Source organism: Hippopotamus amphibius, chromosome 10, assembly GCF_030028045.1.
Source record: "Hippopotamus amphibius kiboko isolate mHipAmp2 chromosome 10, mHipAmp2.hap2, whole genome shotgun sequence".
Lineage (NCBI taxonomy): Eukaryota > Metazoa > Chordata > Mammalia > Artiodactyla > Hippopotamidae > Hippopotamus > Hippopotamus amphibius.
In genome coordinates this window covers 83,296,072-83,317,723 of record NC_080195.1, presented here as the reverse complement: position 1 = coordinate 83,317,723, position 21,652 = coordinate 83,296,072, and the positions used below count along the sequence as shown (strand labels likewise).

The 21,652-nt window shown below is 33.4% G+C and overlaps 1 protein-coding gene across 1 annotated transcript in view; it reads right to left on the bottom strand.

Annotated features, from left to right (window-relative positions):
- The window catches only part of GBE1 (1,4-alpha-glucan branching enzyme 1), a 266,610-nt gene that overhangs the window by 129,679 nt on the left and 115,279 nt on the right, over positions 1 to 21,652 (bottom strand). Inside the window, exons 4-7 of the mRNA XM_057696322.1 lie at positions 11,097 to 11,222; positions 10,145 to 10,280; positions 7,832 to 7,922; positions 4,285 to 4,494 (exon numbers count right to left, since the gene is read on the bottom strand). Coding sequence (XP_057552305.1) covers positions 4,285 to 4,494; positions 7,832 to 7,922; positions 10,145 to 10,280; positions 11,097 to 11,222 — 563 coding nt within the window. The remainder of the gene's footprint in view (positions 1 to 4,284; positions 4,495 to 7,831; positions 7,923 to 10,144; positions 10,281 to 11,096; positions 11,223 to 21,652) is intronic.

The following is a 21,652-nucleotide window of genomic DNA, read 5'->3' as shown; positions in this document are numbered from 1 at the left end:
AACAATTCAAAGAATCCTACAATCTTTAGTATGTTTTAAATTGAAAAACCTAAATATTACAGAATTATTTATTTAAATTTGGTGATTTAACTTCTTAATTCGGCTTTGTAGGATTTATCCATATTGTTTAATGATGTCATAACTAAAAGCATAAACCTATACAGAAAAAACTAATTCTATAAAAATTAGAGAATTTAGATAGTGTCAAATAGAATAGCATATTGAATAACAGAAATACATTTTAAATGAAACTATATTTACAGAAGTCTAAGCCTACATGACATAATGCAGCCCAAAAAGTCATAATAAAAAAACAATAACAAGCTAAAGTCATATTTTTTGCCAAAAGTAAGCACTTGAGAAAGATTAATAGTTAATTCAATAAAAAAAAAACTAAGCATTAAATAAAAATGCTAAATATGTCTTAATTTCGATACTAGAAATGTTTTTTAAGACAATTATGTAGGAGGAGTTCTGTCAGGATGGCAGGGTAGAAGGACGTACATGCGCTCCCTCTTGCAAGAGTACTGGAATCACTACTAACTACTGAACATTCATCAACAGGAAGACACTGGAACTCACCAAAAAAGACACCCCATATCCACAGACAAAGAAGCCACACTGAGATGGTAGGAGGGGTGCAGTCATGATAAAATCAGCAATCGTGATAAAATCAAATCCCATAACTGCTGGTTGGGCGACTCACAAACTGGAGAACTGTTATACCACAGAAGTCCACCCACTGGAGTGAGGGTTCTGAGCCTCACGTCAGGCTTCCCAACCTTGGGGTCTGGCAACAGGAGGAGGAATCCCCAGAGAATCAGACTTTGAAGCTCAGCGGGATTTGATTGCAGGACTTCCACAAGACTACGGGAAACAGAGACTCCACTCTTGGAGGGCATACAAAAAGTAGTGTGTGCACCAGGACCCAGGGGGAAGGAGCAGTAACCCCATAGGAGACTGAACCAGACCTACCTGCTGGTGTTGGAGGGTTGCCTGCAGAGGTAGGTGGTGACTGTGGCTCACTGTGGGGACAGGGACACTGGTGGCAGTGGTTCTGGGAAGTGCGCATTGGTGTGAGCCCTCCAGGAGTCTGCCATTAGCCCTGCCAAAGAGCCTGTAAGCTCCAGTGCTGGGTTTCCTCAGGCCAAACAACCAAAAGGGTGGGGAAGCAGCCCCATCCATTGGCAAACAAGCAGATGACAGTTTTACTTAGCTACACCCACCAAAGCAACACCCAGCCCTAGCCACCACCAGTCCCTCCCAACAGGAAGCATGCACAAGCATCTTAGATAGCCTCCTCCACAAGAGGACAGACAGCAGAATCAAGCAATATCAGCAGTATTTCATTCTGTGGAACTAAAAACCACTGCCACAGAAAGACAGAGAAAATGAAAAGGCAAAGGACTTTGTACCAGATGAAGGAACAAGATAAAACCCCAGAAAACAACTAAATGAAGTGGAGATAGGCAATCTTCCAGAAAAAGAATTCAAAATAATGATAGTGAAGATGATCCAAGACCCTGAAAAAAGACTGGATGCAAAGGTTGAAAAGATGCAAGAAAGTTTTAACAAAGACCTAGAAGAATTAAAGAACAAACAAGCAGAGATAAGCAACACAATAACTGAAATGAAAAATACACTAGAAGGAACCAATAGCAGATTAACGGAGGCAGAATAACGGCTAAGTGACCTGGAAGACAGAATGATGAAAATCACTGATGCAGAAAAGAATAAAGAAAAAAGAATGAAAAGAACTGAAGACAGCCTAAGAGACCTCTGGGACAATGTTAAACACACCAACATTCACATTATAGGAGTCCCAGAAGGAGAAGAGAGAGAAAGGACCCAAGAAAATATTTGAAGAGAATATAGCTGAAAAGTTCCCTAACATGGGAAAGGAAATAGCTACCCAAGTCCAGGAAACACAGACAAACCCAGGCAGGATAAACCCAAGGAGAAACATGCCAAGATACATAGTAGTCAAATTGACAAAAATTAAAGGCAGAGAAAAGTTGTTAAAAGCAACAAGGGAAAAACGACAACATACAAGGGAACTCCCATCAGGTTAACAGCTGATTTCTCAGCAGAAACTCTGCAAACCAGAAGGGAGTGGCATGATATATTTAAAGTGATGAAAGGGAAGAACCTACAACCAAGAATACTCTACCCAGCAAGGGTCTCATTCAGAGCCAATGGAGAAATCAAAAGCTTTACAGACAAGCAACAGCTAAGAGAATTCAGCACCATCAAACCAGCCCTACAACAAATGCTAAAGGAACTTCTGTAAGTGGGAAACATAAGAGAAGAAAAGGAACTAAAAAAAAAAAAAAAATTAAGAAAATAGTAATAGGAACACACATATCAATAATTACCTTGAATGTAAATGGACTAAATGCTCCAATCAAAAGACACAGGCTGGCTGAATGGATACAAAAACAAGACCCATATATATGCTGTCTACAAGAGACCCACTTCAGACCTAGGGACACATTCAGACTGAAAGTGAGGAGATGGAGAAAGATATTCCATGCAAATGGAAATCAAAAGAAAGCTAAAGTACCAATACTTGTATCAGATAAAATAGACTTTAAAATAAGACAATTATGCACAATCCCTTTTCCTTAGAAAACTAGATAACTTTAAATGGACTTTGAGAGCTCAAGATACAGAAAAATACACTGTAATAAATATTTTAATAAAATAATCATTTTATAACAGAAAAATCCACCTACTTAATATATTTCTTAAGACACAATTCCACAACAGAATTGTTTCAAAACATAAAAATTTAACAATTTAGTGTATTTCTTTCATAAAGTACAATTCTACAGGATAGAGTCAACACTTATTTATCCAAATATAAACCAGAATGTTCAATTAATTGTAATTCTTGTCCACAATCTATTTTTACAAGATTTACTCAATAATGAAATTGAGTTATATCACAGAATTACCACATATTCAGTCCCCTTTACTTGTTATAAATCTGTAGTATAAAAAGCAATGTTCAAAAAGGTGACACAAATACAAAATACCTTTACAGAGGGAACTGTATTAATCCCAAAACTCTGCCTCCTCTTATAATGAAAAACCTGAGAACCAGAATGATTAATCAATTTGTACCAGAGTGAAACTAGGCCTGGTACCCTGCCACCCGCTTCTACCTCTTGTGTCTTTTCTCATATAGTACGCTGCTTCATCTGGCATGACTGATTCTTACATGGCTATGAAATATAAAATAATGCATGATATTAAGAAAAGAGTGAAGCAAAACAACTTCTTCCATATAAAAGTCATCTAATTTATGTTTAAACATTAGGATTCTTCATTTTGTCAAAGTACTTGAAGCACTTTTCTACACTGTTCATTTTCCAGATATGTGCATATTTATTTATGGTGCAATACCCAACAGAAAATTCATTAAATGCTTTCAGAAATATTATTAAAAATTAGTTACACATTACTTGATATTCTGCTACTTTTAATATGCCTCAAAACATATTTTCACTATATTTTCACTTATGATAAAAAATGGATACAAGTTGATAGTATTTTTTATTTTAAAATTTTTTTCCATATTTTGGAATTTAGATTTAATCACCTAAATCATCCTTCTAATTATGTAGCAAGTCAGAGATGCATTTAATCTTAAGAAATTGTTTCAACACTAAGCCTCAGTTTATTATCTGTAAGATGGTCATAACAATAGTACTTACCATGTGTAAGTAGAGTCATTGTGAGAATAAATAAAATATGTAGCTAATATATCTAAAACACTTGGCACCATACCTGACATATTACATACTAATAAATGTTAGTTGTTATTATAGTTTAGCTGCAATCAAAAACATGGTGATACTAATACTTAGCTGCAATCAAAAACACAGTAATGTTAAGAGAGCAAAACATAAAGTATGATTTTTAAAAATGGCCGCTTAAAACAATGTGTATTTTTCTATTAACAGGCAATTTGCTATGTTAACTTCAAACTGATAAAGTGCTTTTTAGATACTAAAAAATTATTCACATTAATCTTTTAAGTGTCAATATAGCCAATATATGTTAAATAGTATATGATTTGTAAAACTGAAATTTAGTGCAACTTACCACTAATACATGTGCTAACCAAAACAAGGTAAATTCTATTAGTAAGTTAAACATTCCTCATAAAAATTTTTAAAAATTAAGTAACTAAATACCAGTGAGAGAGTATACATACAATTTAGTTAAATTTCTTGAATTATTTTTTAAACAAGCCATTTCCATATTATATGTACGTACCTGGAGTAGGCAAACAATCGACTATCCCAAAGGTTATGTTTCCCTCTTGGTCCATAATGAAAGTAACAGGACTCTGTCCCATCAAACATATTCAGTCCATCTTCTGAATTTTTTGAGGCATGGCTGTGTACCATATCTAAGAGGACTGTAATACCCATGGAGTGAGCTGTGTCAACCAGTTCTTTCAGCTCTTCAGGAGTTCCATAACGGCTTAAGGTAGAGGAGACAGCAAAAACAAGATCACATCATATTTAAAGCAAACAGCCAATCATTTACTGAGAAACAATTGTTTTACCAGCACAGTACTAGATACTTCAAATATACAAATGTAGTATGATAAAATACATAGATACATGTTTGCTTAATATTTGTTATTTGGCATTTTAAAAAGCATTCAATAAAAAAATAAATCTGGCTATTAATTGTAGATTTATAGCCCAATGAAAATTCACATTTTGTGTAGGTAGATAGTAAAATTCTGCTTCTCTATTCTCAGAGCTTCTGATTTCCATCACCAAGCCTAGCTAGTTTGAGGGGCATGGTTATTCCTGTCCACATACCTGGCCATCCCTTTGAGTATGCATGGCTGGGGGGCTCTTAGACTACTTCTTTGAATATCCTTGGTGCCTTGACTGAAGTCATCTCTCCTGTACTTACTTATTCCCAGATTGGAATGCCTCAGGTTCCAGTGGGCCCTGTCACCACCCAAGCAGGAAAGACGGGCAGCTTACATGTTCATGGGTTTGTGTTAAAAACAGTTTTCTAGTCTTCATGAAATAGGAAACAAAAATCACTCCCAATAGGAAGGCCTTTCTTAACCTATGTAAAACCTCAATATTGCAGTCTTCCATAGCATCAACTTTTGCCTTTTAAGTAAATAATCACCCTTGTGATGGACTGTTTACTGTCGCTCTTCCACACTAGACTATGTGTTCCTTGAGGGCAGGGGTGCTGAACATCTAGTTTCCCATGCTACAGTACAGTGCCTAGTATGCAGCAGGCCTCGTGATACCTGACTCCACTGGGCAGCAAGAGCTAGCCTCTAAAAATGCAAATATGATCATGTCGTTTTCTTCCTAAAATCATACTTGCACTCCCATTGTCCTTAGTGAAAACCACTCTCCGTATAAAGACCTACTACACTGCCTAATCTGGCTCCTTCCAATAACTTTAGACTTATGACACTTACTGAAAAGCATCTTCAATGAATAAACAGCTCTAAAGCTTCATTCATTCATTCATTCATTTGTTCGACAAATACTTATTAAGCTATCTACCATGTGCCATAAAATTTTCTATGCTCTGAACATTCATCAATGAATAAAATAAACATCACTGGCCTTATGGAATTTATATTCTAGTTGGGTTATAACAAATAAATAAGCAAAATATGTGGAATATCAGATAGCAATAACTGCTCTAAAGAAAAATGAAGCAAGGCCACTGGTGGGAAGGGAGGTGTGCTGTTTTAAATAGGGTCATCAGTGAAAGTTTTATGACAAAGGCAATATTTGAGCAAAGACCTGAAAAAAGTAGAAAGCAAGCCATGTATTCACATGACTTTAAGGGGAAGAATGTTCAGAAAGAAAGGGCACTGGAGACAGAAATGAACTAGAAGCATCTGAAGAAAGGCAAATACACTGGGGTGGCGGGAGTGGAATGATCAAGAAAGAGATGAGCTCAGAGAGTTGGCCAAGACCCAGATGACATAGGTTCTTATGGATCAATGTAAGGCATCTGGTTTTTATTCCAAAAGAGATAGGGAATCAGAGTTCTGAGCAAGAGAGTTACATGATCCGACTTCCATTTTAAAAAGATGACTTTGGGTACTGTGCAGAAAGTAGTCCACATGTGTGGAGGGGGAGAAAGCTAGGGAAGGAGGACAAGGGAATACAGAGTGGCCAGTTACAGAGCTAATGAAATAACACAGGTAAGAAACGGCAACATGGATCAGGGTGGTATCAGTGGTAGCAGGTGAAGCAGCCAGATTTGGGATATATTTTGAAGTTACAGGTGGCTAGGTTTTCTGATAGCTAGAGTGTAGGGAGGGACATAAAGGGAAAGGTCAAGTATAATGCAGTTGGCTTAAACAATTGGAAGATGGAGATGTCACTTATGAAATTATGGAAGATGGCAAAAGAAGAAGGTTAGAAGACAAGATCAGAAATTTAATCTGGGACAGGTTACGTATGAGAAATGTTTTAGATATCCCAACCTCAAATAGGCACTGTTTGAAATTCACAACAGAGGTGAGGACTGGAGAGTTAAATCTGGCAATAGGCATACGAAGTGTATTTAAGCCATAAGAATGAATGAGTTTTGATGAGACCCCTCAAGGTACTTCATACAGATACAGAAAGGAATGGAACCAAGGGCTGGGTTGACCCATCTTCAGTGGTCAGAAAGAGCAAAGGAAATAAAGAAGAAGCAACAAAACATGTGAGAAAAACAACAGGAAAGTTTAATATTCTGAAAGCCAAGAGAAGAAAATAGTTGCAAGAAGGTGGGAGTCATCAATTGTGCCAAATGCTGCTGACAAGTAAGCTAAGACCTGATGACTGACTTAACAATGTGTAGGGATCAGTACCCTAAACAAGAGCAATTTCAGCAAAGTGGTGGAGTGCCTACTTGGAATGAGTTCAAAAAAGAAGAGGAGTGGAGGAATCAGAGAATATAAGGACAGATAACTCATTCAAGGAGAAGTCCTATAAAGAGAAACAGGTAAAGGAATCAGTATGTTTTTTCTATGTCTGGAATGCTATCTACCTACTCCCCCTTCAACCCTCCCCTTAGTTAATTCTTTTTTTTTTTTTAGATTTGAAAACTGTTTATCTCTCAATCATGTTTTAGCTCTCAGTTGCAATGTCAGTTCAGATCTAATCTAAACTGATCAGATCCTTGATTTTATACTATCAGAGCAATCTGTCATCTTCTTCTTAGCTTTTATTACAGGTAGAAATCATAATATGTATGATTTTTGGATTTAGGTCTATATGCCACCACACTATAAGCTCCATGAGGCAGAGACGATGTTGGACTTGTCCAACTTGTGGTCATTCAAGTCAGTACCTCTCTAATTGCATAGGACCCCTTGATGTCTCTCTGCCCAGACAGCCATATTCCTTGGATTTCAGCCTGGGAAGAAGGACAGTTCTTCCATAGGTAGTATATGTCCCACCAAGGGCCTTCTCAGTTACCTTCCTACATAAGTCAATCTCTTTCCAGGAAAGGATGTGAGCTCTAGCAATAATGGCTTCCATAAATCAGGATTTTATGACTAAAGCTTAGGCCTCCGAACATATGACAATTTCAGCAGGCTAACGGGATATTCTGTACCAGAAATCATTTCGTGAAAAGCAGTATTAAATCAGGCCAATCTCTAAGGCTTGATGAGAAGAGAGTCTATGATCTTAATAAAAGAAAATGCTCAGCTTCTATTAACTCAACCCTAAAACAGGTTATAAGACATCATATAAAATACAGAAATTCATCTCATTTTTAAAATTTTTTGTTCAAGTAAGAATGGATAAATTGTCTTTCGTTTTACCTTGAGGCTGCAAAGAAGCTTGTGATTTGGTAACCAAAACTGGCATAGTAAGCATGTTCCATGATCGCCATCAACTGAATGCAATTGTATCCTGTATAAGCAAAGGTCAAAGAGACATCAAGAGCCACATTTAAAAAAAGTAATGAAAAGAATAAATAAACACAGCACCCTGTTCAAAAAGCATTAAATGTTACATATAATCGAGAAGATCTGGTCATTCTGAAAAATTCTACTACTTTAACATCTTTTGCTTGTCTGACCTTCTAACACAAAATCAAACAGTTAGTTCTTGAGGGTTATAGTCTAGCTATTTGAAATGTCTTCATTTTAACAAGTAATAAATGATATGCAAATACACTCTTAATTTGGCTTTAGAATATTAAAGATGGCAATCTGCATATGCTAAATTTCAGTTACACTTGTAATATTCATGCCGAAGAGTATGAAAGCCAAATAAAAGTAACTGATTGCATGCCATGTACTTTTTATTTCACCTTTTTTCTTTATATTTCTCTTATTTCTAGCATAAGATAGACCACCAAATCCATTTTTCTACAAGGTAGCTTTTATAAAGCCAGCATTAATGCTTCCATTTTCCACTGTTTCTAGCACCTATAAAATTATTCCACAGTCATCCATAGGCACACATGTGTACACACACATACAGCCTTCTTTTCTCTATCTGAAAATGTTTTGCTTTAATACTAAATGAACTGACTCAAAAAGACAGGTATATATTTTTAAAAATCCTTAACATTTAAAAATATTAATGTGTTTTAAATGTAAGCAAATAATCAGAGTAGAAGAAACTTCGGTCTTTTAAAAGAACTAAAAAAATCATTTTCGTCAAAGTAAAATTTGGTAAAATTTTCAAATATGACTTGATTGCCTTACGCAACATACATAGAAAATATTCCTGTTCTGTTCTCAAAGTCTAATTCATGTCAATAAAACTTCTTGTGTACATATTTTAGTACATAATTTATGTTGGAACAATTACAAATTCATATTCAGAATTAGGGATTCATAAGGTTAAAGGGTAACATAAACTGCATGATTCAGGGTCTGTTGAAAAGTTATTACTGCTGGCTTTATTGTTAAAAAAAGAAACATTTAACTCTATCAGACCTGGTAGAAATATGCATATAAACTACTGCTTAATAATAAAAATCAAGTATAATACTTAATAAAAAAATATAGAGTTTGTAGTTTATTTCTCTGTGATGTAATAAATATTATTCTTATGATCAAGTATCAATTTATAGCTTTTGTTATTCATTTTATGTCATTAACCATTCCTAAACTTATTCACGGTCAGAGTACTAGGCTAGGTAATTCAAACACAAAGATGAATAAGAAAATACTTGTTTTGCTGAAACTTCTGCGAGATCCAAATCAAAAACAATTTACTGCAGTATGAAATGAGAGACCATCTCAAATATAACAACCTTAATATAATATCATTAAATATAATTCATATGAAATTCTCCATACATTTAATTAATTTTGGTTTCCGGAACCAGACCTTACCATCTCAGGTAATCAATATCCCTATATAACTGAAAACGTCAACCATGAGAAACTTTTCCTCTAACTAAAGTGTGGACTGCCTACCAGAAGCAGACTAATTAAATGTAGTTCATCTCCTGCCTAGTCAGTGAAGTGGGTGCTAATATACTGTGAAATGATCAAAAAACATTACCTATAAAAAGAAAACAGATTTAAAACATTCTGAATCAATAATGCAGCAGTACACTATTCTCTCTCCTGCTTGTTCCCATGAAGACAGGGTCTGTGTCACTAGAGTCCAATGTACAAACACCTAGAACAATGTGTCTCACACAGAAAGATGCACCATAAATATTTGTCAAATAAGTCATCCAGACAGGAGCTATGTACACAGTGACTCTGAAACAACATGAGTTCTAGTCACCTTACAAATTTAAGATTTTTCTCCTGAAAAGACTAAAATGAACAGGCTGTATAATCAATGACCACTCAAATTGATAAAAATTCTCTCCTGTAGAAAAGTAATTATGCTTATGTATTTATCTACAATTCTGGAAGGCATCAATTCACATTACTTAAAATTGAAATTGGAATAATATCTTGAATTTTTCGTTCTATCTTACTCCATTTCTCTTTTCTATGCTATCACTATTACAGGGCAATTTGAGAAGGCTAAAATAAAATGCATTTCTATTACATATTTAATCTCTTAACACAAAAAAGAGACACTTGCAATTAGCTTTTCTAATAAGAGAACAGACTCATTAAAATTTTATCTGAATAAAAATCACAGTTATTACTTACCAAGGTCTTTGATTCTTGGTAGTACATTGCATGTAAAATGTTTATAAGAAGCTATTTTTCCCTCATAGGAAGAAATTCCCACATGAGATTCATAAATTCGTAGACTTCTTGGCTTCTTTGGTTTGGAATGCTTAAACTACAGAATATTAAAGTACATATAGAATTAGACCAAAAATGCAGGCATGACACTAACAGATTAAGCATGTTAAATGAAATGATGAACTAACTCAGTCAAAGTGCTTCACATATAAAAAGCACTGGACACTTCTGTTAAACTTTCTTTAAAAAAAAAAAATCATTTTTAGGATCATGGTAATAGACCTGTTTTAAAAGAGTAGTCATGCAATGGTGTATGCCTTATCATTGAGTGATGATGTATTTTGAGCCTAAGCCTTAGAGAAAACACAAGAACTGGGAAATGCATACATAATTATTAAATGCAAAGCATTTATCAACAAGCTTCAATAACTTAAAGGACAGAAAAGTGAGCTCAAAGACACCTATAACTCCTGTCAATAAGCCTTAAAAATTACCCTAATTAATATATTCATGAGCCGTCTTCACTATTTGTTGCTCCTAAGGACACTGATCCTGCTTCAAGCCCATGACAGTGAGAAATGTTACACTACTGAGAGGCTTTGATTAATCAGACATTGTAGTTAAACATTTTAAAAATCAGTATCCTTCATAGGTCAGTACATAGAGATTTAGTGTTCTCCCCTCCCCCACTAATGTCAGAAACACATGATAAAACAAAAACTCACTTTTATATTTTATTGGCTACAGATGAGGGACCCTGATATATGTATAGCAAACGGGTGCACTACGATGTAAAATATTAAACCGGTGGTGAAGAGAGAAGTTGAACATTACTATAAAAGTTATAAAAGTATAAATTAATTTTCCTAGAAATATTGGAACAAGCATTTATTTAAAGATTTGTTGTTCTCACTTTATACGGGTGTTCTGGATCCCAGTGTATCCAATCATAATTCACATTACCACCTTCACGAGTCACATACTTCGCCCATGGTGAAATACGATACAAGATCTCTCCACTTTTACTCCTAATAACAATCTAAAAAGAGAACAAGATGTTACTGCCTTAAAATACTTTCAAAACTCTAAGATAACGCATGATACTCTGCCAGTGCTGTGACAAGTAAGAAAAGGAGGAATGATCTTAAGAATCTAAACTCCCTTCCAGATGTCTGACCTTAGGATGTTTAAATTCTATGGACCTTGCTCCCCTCATCTGCCATGGTATATGATCCTTAAAGTCATTTCCAGCTTGAATATTTTATGATTCTCTGGCAATTTCCATCATTGCCAACCAACCATTATAGCAGTTAATTAAAGTAAGCATACAGTTGATAGCAAAAAGACATGAATATTATTGGAAGTTACTGTCAATAAATCAATCAACAGAAGGAACTAATCCTAATATATTTTAAAAAGTGATGAGTTATATCACCATCTTTTCCTTTTCCTTTTCATAGCAATTAATGATAACATTTTCAAGATGCTAAAGGAGGAAAATGGGTTTTGACTAATAGTTATATTATACACATAAACACATACAACCCTACAAATATTTTCCACTTCTTCTCAATTTCTTCTATATCTTATTCCAAGTATGCTTTACCATATGAAACCAAACATTTTCCTTTTTAACCATTTATTCCTATATTTGCCAGTAGTATCACTATTGTTCTCAGTATAAAAACTAACAATAAAAATACAAAGGCAACTTTCATGGAATCTTTTTAGACTTAGTATTGAATAGAGGATGTTGAATTTACTGGCATAGTTAGATAGCACAGTGAGCTACATGAACAGAGCTTCTGAGTGACTAAAATATAGCTTTTTTAAGGTTTTCTTTTTAAATTAATTAAACCTTTTAAGAGTAGGTAAAGTGTGACAAAAAATATTAAGATCTGAATGCCAGATGATCAATACACTCACAGCACTGAGAAAGAACACATTCTTCAGTCTCCTTTAATACAGAAAAGCTCAAGCACACATAATGCTTGGTAATTAAATATTTGTAGAATGCTTTATAGTTTAGAAAGGACTTCCATAGTCATATCTCACTTGATTCCAGAGACTCTTTATAACCCAAATATTAAGTAAGATTAAGTGAGTAGCCTCAAGTCCCAAAATCACCAAGTAGCAGAACCAAAAGCTAAGCTGAGCTTCTGATACTCACTTCCTTTTTCTTATCAGGCTTTAATGGCACTTTCTTCAGATACAGAAAAAGAATAAGTCATGATTTAGGTGGAGGGGGCAGGTGAGTCATGAAAAGGAACATCTAACTTACATGAGCTCAATTCTATCTCCTTAGTTATGCCTCCCACTTATTAAAGCCTATCACAGCTAAGTGTTGCTATTATTCAAATAGTCATCACAAAAACATGAATGAATAGAATCAACCCAGTCCAGGAGTACTTTATCCCCCAAAATATGTCCCTCAAGTCACATAAATTTCTAGTACAATACACACAGTAATATATTTGAGAAAAGGCTTTTTTGCTCACTCATCAACCCAGGACAGGTTATGGGGAAATAAAATACCAGAAATCAGTTTTCAATGAATAGCACCCTGCCTAATCTATCCATCTATCTTTTCTCTTTTTTGCAAATGGCGCTACAACCCCTCCAAAGGATGATCATGAACCAATACTTATTTTTCAAGGTGTCTGCTGGCAGAGAGAATATTTGAAACTTTAAGCAAAGAACATGAAGAATTTCCTTATGCTGAGTATAATTTCCACATTCTTTGGAACATTAACTCATTTCTCTTGCTGTAAACATGAATGTCTTCGGAGGCTACTGAGTGATGGAAGTTGCAAGGAACAGTCCTTCTATGGGTCTTTTGCACTCCTACATATTTTGCTAGGTACACCAAGAATATAAGGTTCTATTGATGACAGAGACCATTTCTCAGAGTTGTGTTTGTAGCAAGCAACCCTGAGGAATGAGATAATGTCTCCCTTGAAGACAATGGACAGGTTTCCTTACTGCTTGCTATAAAAGAAATGATTCCCCAAAGGAAACACTCCTCAGCTATGAGGCAAACTAACTGTATGCACAGCATCCACCTAGACTATATAGCATCACCCCATAAGAATTAGAAAATGAGGAGAACTAATGCAAGTATGATGCACATTTGCGCCATGAGTAATAAAGTCATTTGTCTCTAACTCAGGAGTCCTGTGTTTTCTGCCAGAATCCATGAAACAGTAACAGGTTAACTTATGAGCTTGAAGGTATGGCAAAATCAAATCCTACACCTGACAACGGATTGCTTACTCATTTTGAATGACTTCAATACTTTTGTTACCAAAAGTTCTATTTCTTCATTTCTATTGGTGTTTTATATTAGACATTTCTGTTAGTCATTTTTACTAATATTGCTTCTTGGGCTTTTAATTATCCAATTCCTTCCTTTTTTCTTCTTAATCTAGCAATAAGATTAGAGCCTGGATCCCTGAATGACATGTAAAACAAAGCTTCCCACCAATCTGAAACACTTCACTGTAATCTTTACATAAAAGGTAAATTAATTTCTTTATTCTGAATTTTGGAGATATTTTTGATATAGCAGTTTAGATCTTCCTACTTATCGACGGTAGCCACCTCACCTCGCCTTTGATTTGCTGTTCCTAAAGATATTTCAATGAGTAAAGAATATAACCTTTCTGGACTAAACTTTGCTCCCAAAACTTTTTTGGGGGGAGACTGGGGAGAGATGAGCATACTTGCTGAATTTGTGCTCCCTTTTTTCAGATTCAGATAAAAGATTTTTTAGATGAAATAAGACTTTATATCACTTAATTTACAACCTCAAAATAGAACATGCTATAGAGCAAGTTGAAAAGAAAGAGCTAGTTTGATTGATCTTTCAATGACAGTAAGTCTAATAGCTGATGGGTAGGAGAGTTCACCTGGTAACTAGCAAACTGAAAGTCTCATACACTACTAGTATGAGTATAAAATAGTATGAACATTCTAAATAGCAATTTGGCAATATGAATCAACAAATTTAAGAAAAAGTAATTCTCAACGACTCAGCAGTTCTAATTATAGACATTTGCCCTGTCGAAATAATCAGAGAAGTCCCCAAAGAACTATATTCTTATCTATTAATCTCAGTGTTACTTTTATTAGCAAAAAGTGAATGATTGAATCGTGTATGCTTTTTAAAAATTATACTATGGAATTATATTATATTGAAGGTTGCAAGAAAATTCTTTCAAGTTATAAAAAAGAATGTATTGCATCTTCCTAATATAAATACACGCAAATGGTTGCATATGGATAGATAAATTATTAATAGCTTTTATTTTCTAGTTGTATCTTTCTATATTGTTATCAATTCATTTCACTTGTAGAGCTTCTATAATCAGGAAAAAATATTTTGATAAGGATTGCTAATAGATGAATTACATAATTGTGTACATATTTGTGGACCTGTGCTAACCAAGTTCCATATATGTGTGTATATACGTAGACTTTAAATATATTGATACAGTGTTAGAAACAGAACTTTAAAAAGTATATTAGGGAATTCCCTGGTGGTACAGTGGTTAGGGCTCTGTGCTTTCACTGCTGAGGGCCCAGGTTCAATTCCTGGTCAGGGAATTAAGATTCCACAAGCCATGCGGCCAAAAATTTAAAAATAAAAAAATAAAAATAAAAAGCATATTAATATCACCACATATCACTCCAATAAAAAAAATATAAATCACTTTAAAGGAATATACTAATGAAAATAATATCGTGATGAATTTTTGTAGGGCAAATTGATAATTTGTATAATTATAACATTTTATAACATAGTAAAAATGTCATTAGGCTCCTTTTCTAATGAGCCAAATTATCTCTTTGACTTATGGGATTTAACATCAAAAGACATTATTAAATTAAATATAGAAGTGAATAAAATAAACCTCTACCTGTGCCAAAAGTCAAATTGACTTAATGAACTGCATGAAGTCCAATTTTATTTATAAAATGACATTTAAAACTCAAATATACAATATAAGAAACAGTTTGGTAAAATAGTGAAGACCTAAAAAAGCTGTGTTTGTGTGTGCATATTCCTTCAATCTAGGAATATCTTTTGAAATGCTTCTTGCCAAAGAATATTGTTCTTTTGGACTGGAAAATCACTGAGATAAGATACTCCTCAGGTGGCTAGCAATTTTATATGAAAACAGTGGATGTGTTCAGCTGGTTAGAAGTGTTAGCGTACTCTGGAAAATGCTGTTGCATGTAATTCTGGGTTTTATGAATGTATGTGTAGAAGACCAAGGGAAAAGGCACAGATATTGAAAAATATAATTTGCCCAGATTATACTACCAAAATCACAACAACATGCTATGAAGAAAAGAAGATATTATTAAAGATAACTATTTAACAGGGTGCAGGTCAAAATAAATAAACTAGCAAAGTGATTTCTAATTTATGAAGCAATGTTATCTTCTCTTTTAAATTACTTCTAATTTATATAATAATATCTAGTGTAATTGATATATGTAATATATAAATATATAAGTATATAATATATAAAACATAATAAAATTGATATTATATACATTTTTTTTAAGTTTTTTTTTTTTTATGTGGGCCATCTGAATTTGTGTTTATTGAGTTTGTTACAATATTGCTTCTGTTTTATATTTTGGTTTTTTGGCAGCGAGGCATGTGGGATCTTAGCTCCCCGACCAGGGATCAAACACATACCCTCTGCATTGGAAAGTGAAATGTCAACTACTGGACTGCCAGGGAAGTCCATACAGACATATTTTTAAAACAATGGGTACAGTCATACCAACATGCAATGCTAAATATCAGTACTCTGTTGTGTGTTTAAAATGTGACTAAAAAATATGTGTGTGTGTGTGTGTGTGTGTACATAGAAAGAGTCATACATACATATAGAACATATAGTAATCTTAAGTAATTTTTAGAAGTGAGTGGTACAAAAATAAAAAAGAGCATTAGAAAAAGTAATCACAAATTTATAATTAAGTAGAAAAATAAGTGATATTCCAGAGGAGAATCTGATGGTTATACCAATGACTAGAATCCTAAAGAAATAAACATGTTCTTTTAATATTTACAATTAACATAGCATAAAAGTTATTTTTAAATGCATAGATATAATTATTAAAACTTTAAAATACCTCAATATAATTTAAAAAGAAGTTCTTAAATCTCATTTTAATTCAACTAAAATTTTATGATTAATCTTTGTTAAAAAATAGGACATAGGGAATGCCCTGGTGGTCGAGTGGTTAGGACTCCATGCTTCCACTGCAGGGAGCACAGGTTCAATCCCTAGTTGGAGAACTAAGATCTCTCATGCTGCGGCAGCCAAAAAACAAAAAACAAAAAACAAAAGATATATGAGTATAAATTTTTTTCACAGTTTTGTTTGTTATTTCTGCTTGGGCCAATTTTATGATTCAGTTAGGTTATTTAAGAAAGACTCTCAAAAAAAAAAAAGGAAAAATCTCTTTACCATTTTGAGAGGCTGAAAAATGGCCCCTCAGATGTTCATATCCTACTTCTCTAGAATCTGTGAATGATAATTTATATAGCAAAAAATGGGTCTTTGCAGATGTAATAAAAGTAAGGATCTTAAAATGGAAAGATTGTTCAGATTATGCAGGAGGGCAATCACAGATATCCTTATTATAAGGAGGCAGAGGGATATTTTACACATAGACGAGAAAAAAGCAATGTGACCAAGGACGCACTGGAGTGATGCAGACAGTAGTCAAGGAAAGTCAGCAGCCATCAGCAGCTGGAGATAGAAAGAGAACGATTCTCCCCTAAGCCTCCAGAGAGAATATGTCTGCCAACACCTTGATTTCAGCCCAGTGATACTGATTTTTAACTTCTAGCTTCCAAAACTGTAAGAGAAAAATATTTCTGTTGTCTAAAGACACCAAATTTGTGCAACCACTGTAGGAAACTATGCAGAAATAAAGAAAAAAATTGGAGGCAATCACTCTTCTAAGAATAAAATGGAATGTACTTAAATTTAGTTAAATTTTGTCAGTGCCAGAAAGAGTTAAAGGATAAAGTTATCTTAATTAGTAGTCTAAATAACACCTTTTATCTCTTATTATTAACTTTCTATTCCCAAAAAGTAGACAAACATACACCAACACATTTCAGTGACCTTCACTAAACAAAGTAAGTCCTTGACAATTCCCAGGAAAAGCAAACTCATTCAGAATAAACGTTGCTGAGCCTCAGAACTGATAAGAGCGCCTTCAAAAAAGTGAATTTATAATATGCAGTTTTTACTGCTAGCCTAATTATTTTCAGGGATTGAACAAAAAAGAGTCAGTCTTTATATGATGCAAATAAAAGCTCTAAATTTACCATAAGGAGAAGCTAAGAGGCTATTTTTCCTATGCTATACCTGATGTCCATCAACAGAAGAATGGATAAAGAAGATGTGGTACATATATACAATGGAATATTACTCAGCCATAAAAAGGAACAAAATTGTGCAATTTGCAAAGATATGGATGGACCTAGAGACTGTCATACAGAGTGAAGTAAGTCAGAAAGAGGAAAAAATATAACATCACTTATATGTGGAATCTAGAAAAATGATACAAATGAACTTATTTGCAAAGCAAAAATAGGGACACAGACATAGAGAATGGATGTATGGACACCAGGGGGGAGGGGAAGGTGGGATGAGCTGGGAGAATGGGATTGACATATATACACTATGTATAAAATCATAACTAATGAGAACCTACTGTATAGCACTGTGCTCTGTGCTCTGTGGTGACCTAAATGGGAAGGAAATCCAAAAGAGAGGGGATATATGTATATGAAAGCTGATTCACTTTGCTGTACAGCAGAAACTAACACAACATTGTAAAACAACTTTACTCCAATAAAAATTAATTAAAAAGATGAGACTAATGATCAGTTGTCAATAATAACAATATTTCACTCTGCATTTTCTAATTAGGAATTTCAGAAACACTATCTGATATTAAAAGGCAACTTATTTCACTGTGAACTTGAGTTTATATTTCAATTAATAAGAAAAGAAAACCAAGACACCAATAAAAGTATCAAGGCAGTTTTCTAATAATAATGAGGTCCCGATATATAAATGACCACTCTGTGGACATATTTTCTTAAAACCACATACAATTGATTGGTAAAATTATATAAATTGGAGTTATATATAAGCTATGATTGACATTACCATTATTTAGATATTGAGCCTGCTACAGTAACCAAATAAAATTACTTTGTTACTTGAAAATTTTAAAATTTCTTTTAATTTTTTTCTAGATATTAAAGTTCATACATTTTGGAGACCTCCATCTTTGTTTCATAATTTTCTTCATAATTTTCAATTAAGAAGACAACCTGACACAAGTCCTGTGCATATAAAATCATAATAAAAAATTGTCACTTCTTGGTGATATCCTTTGCATCTACAATGTTCAGGGATTGAGAGAAGTGAAAAAGACTGATTAGATTAAGCTCCTTAAACTCTTATGTTAAGCAGTACTGGACACTATACAAAAGAAAAGAAAAGAAAAGAAAAGAAAAGAAAAGAAAAGAAAAGAAAAGAACAGAACAGAACAGAACAGAACAGAACAGAAAAGAAAAGAAAAGAAAAGAAAAGAAAAGAAAAGAAAAGAAAAGGCAATATCCTTGCTAGTAGCTTAAGGAAGAAAATACAGAAATCAGTTGAACTTCAAAAGCAATAATCTATTGATGAATTTTCACTGGCTCCCATTATTTTGGCTTTGTATAAAATTTCTTTTTTTAAAACATGCCATCACAGTTCAGGTTTTTTTTTTCTTTAATAAGAAATTTTTCAAGGTTAAATCTGATGACAACAGCTTGAGTAGAAAGAGTTAAAGGATTTCTCTAACAAAAATGAAGCCACTAATAAAAACAAACAAACAAGACTTTCCTTAAAAGAAAAGATTAAGTATACTAGCTATGAAAAATAAATTTGTAATATGACAAAAAAGACTATCATATCAAATTATATCAAACTTTTGCATAAAGGACACCAATGTATGAAATAAAAAGAGATTATTTTTGAGGTATATTACTCATGGCTACTTTGCTCCTGATTCAACAGCAATTAGAATTACAGAGATATAAACATTCTCTTTTGTAATACTTACACATGGGAGACAAGATACTGCAGAATATTGCCAAAAAGAAATAAATGAAGATCAGTAGCTGCTTCTTCTAAAAGCAGGTGCTTATTTACAATGATTTAGAGAGACAGATGCTCCTGTACCTATAAAAAGGAGTATTACTCCCATAGGTTTCCATCCCAGTTCCCCAACCTTCTAGTCTAGTTAAGAAGCATTACAACTATAATATTTTTTCCATTTCTGTCTTTTGACTGAGGCAAATCTTTAAAGAAATAAAGAAACAACTAAGTAGAACTGATAAAGTGTTAGCTTCATTTCAAGTACATTACCTGAACAAAAACCTTACAAAGTGAGGTCACTACAAAAAGACAAAATCCAAAGGGATTATGTGAGATTTAGGAAGCAGGCATTGAAAACGATATCCCTGAGCAAGTGAGAATAACTACTCCTAAGTGAAAAGAATAGGAACAATGCTGAAATGTTGTAATCAGGTAAAGATTGATTAGGTGTCTTAGACTAGAAAACAAATGAATTACACGTGATATAAAAATACAGGATTTAAACTTCCAAGATATTGGAAGATCAATACAGTAATAAAAGAAAAAAGCTATGAAAAAGGGAAAAAAATCAGTGAGTTTTCATTACTGAAAAAGTGTGCTTCAAAGAGACTCATCCATGTGCAGTGAAGGCTAGAATTCTATTAAGTAAACAGTTATAATCTGGTATAACACCAACAAAAAAAATTTTAAGCATTTTTAGAAGTGCTAGATGGGAGAGTTACTATCATAAGATGAGTTAAAACGTTCTTTAAAATATTTCATTAAGTATAATTATAGAAGTCTATATGGTGATAAATTGAATCATTTGAAAAAAAAAGAATATGATTCCTAAGCAATCACCCTAAGTGCTATTGCAATGAAGTAAAATATAAAGCATGGTGGGGGGGTGGGGGAGAAATAATTCACTCCTTAAGGAAAATCTAGAGAAATTCCAGAAACTAGATACAGAATATGTAATTCTAAAAATCATAAGATCTTTTGAGAAAACACATAATTATATATTTAATATACACTGAGACTATCTCTAAGAATATAATTAACAACTATTAAATACAGAAAACAGTTAATAATGAAAAGAATTCATAATAACATTTAAATATTCTTTATAAATTAAGGTTTCATAACACAGAGTCCAACACTATCACTCTTTTCTTCCACAAAAGTCACATAATTTGCCAGGTGCAGATAGTATTAGGGGAAGAACTACAAATAGGTATGTATGAATTAGGAAATACACAGTACAACCATCAAATGAGAAACTGATCAAACAGTATAATGGGAAATACATAATGACTATATGTGAGACATGAAACTCAAGATACGCATTTGCATAATATCTTGTCAACTGACAGACAGTGACAATGGGAATAAGTAGTGGTAAGTAAAAGGAGTGTTCACAATAGAGCTATTTACTTTAAACCTTCCTAGCTGAAGTGTATTTAAATTATTAAACATGGATATTCCCATCCTATGTAGATAGCAAAGGCACGAAACAGCAAATGAACTTTGATCTCCAAGTGTGACAAGCTCTAAGCAGAAGCAGGGAAACTTCTTTGACAATGCAATTGATAAAGTACACAGGTCAGGGAATTACTCACCTGACTTCTGGATGAGGCTCAGAGAATAACCGTGTGCTGAGATGCAGTGACCTATGCTTCATTGTTTTCAAATATATACATCTATATTTCATAAAATAAATATTATATATATGGACATGGATATACATTACACACACATATATATATACACACATATATATATTTATGAGACTTTTTTATTATTTTATTATTATTCCAGTCAGAGGCATACTGAGTCACTTGGGGAAATTTATGGCTTATTGGTATACGTGAAAGATGTTAAGATGATCAGACTGAAGAGTGAGAAAAAAAAACTTTAAATTGAAGAGGGTTAAAAGTTAATACTGACATTTAACACACATTTAACTGTGCTACTCAATGAAAGAATTCAGCTTAAATGTAAATATTTAAATCATAAAAAGATTATATAGTATGTACTTTACCATGAGAAAAAGGTCCTGTAGGCATACCATTATTCATTATTATTTGAATTCATTATTATTACTTGGCCAAAGTGCAAATACTTCTATTAAATATAACCAAAAATAATGTCCACCTAAACAGTCACAAAATGTAATTTTCTTCATTTTTCTGGCACAGCATTAAAAGATCAAATACTAAGCAAAAGCTCTCTTTAAAAAAAAAATCAGTGCCTACATAATTTAGAAGAAAAAAGCATGAAATACTTTTACTAAAAATAA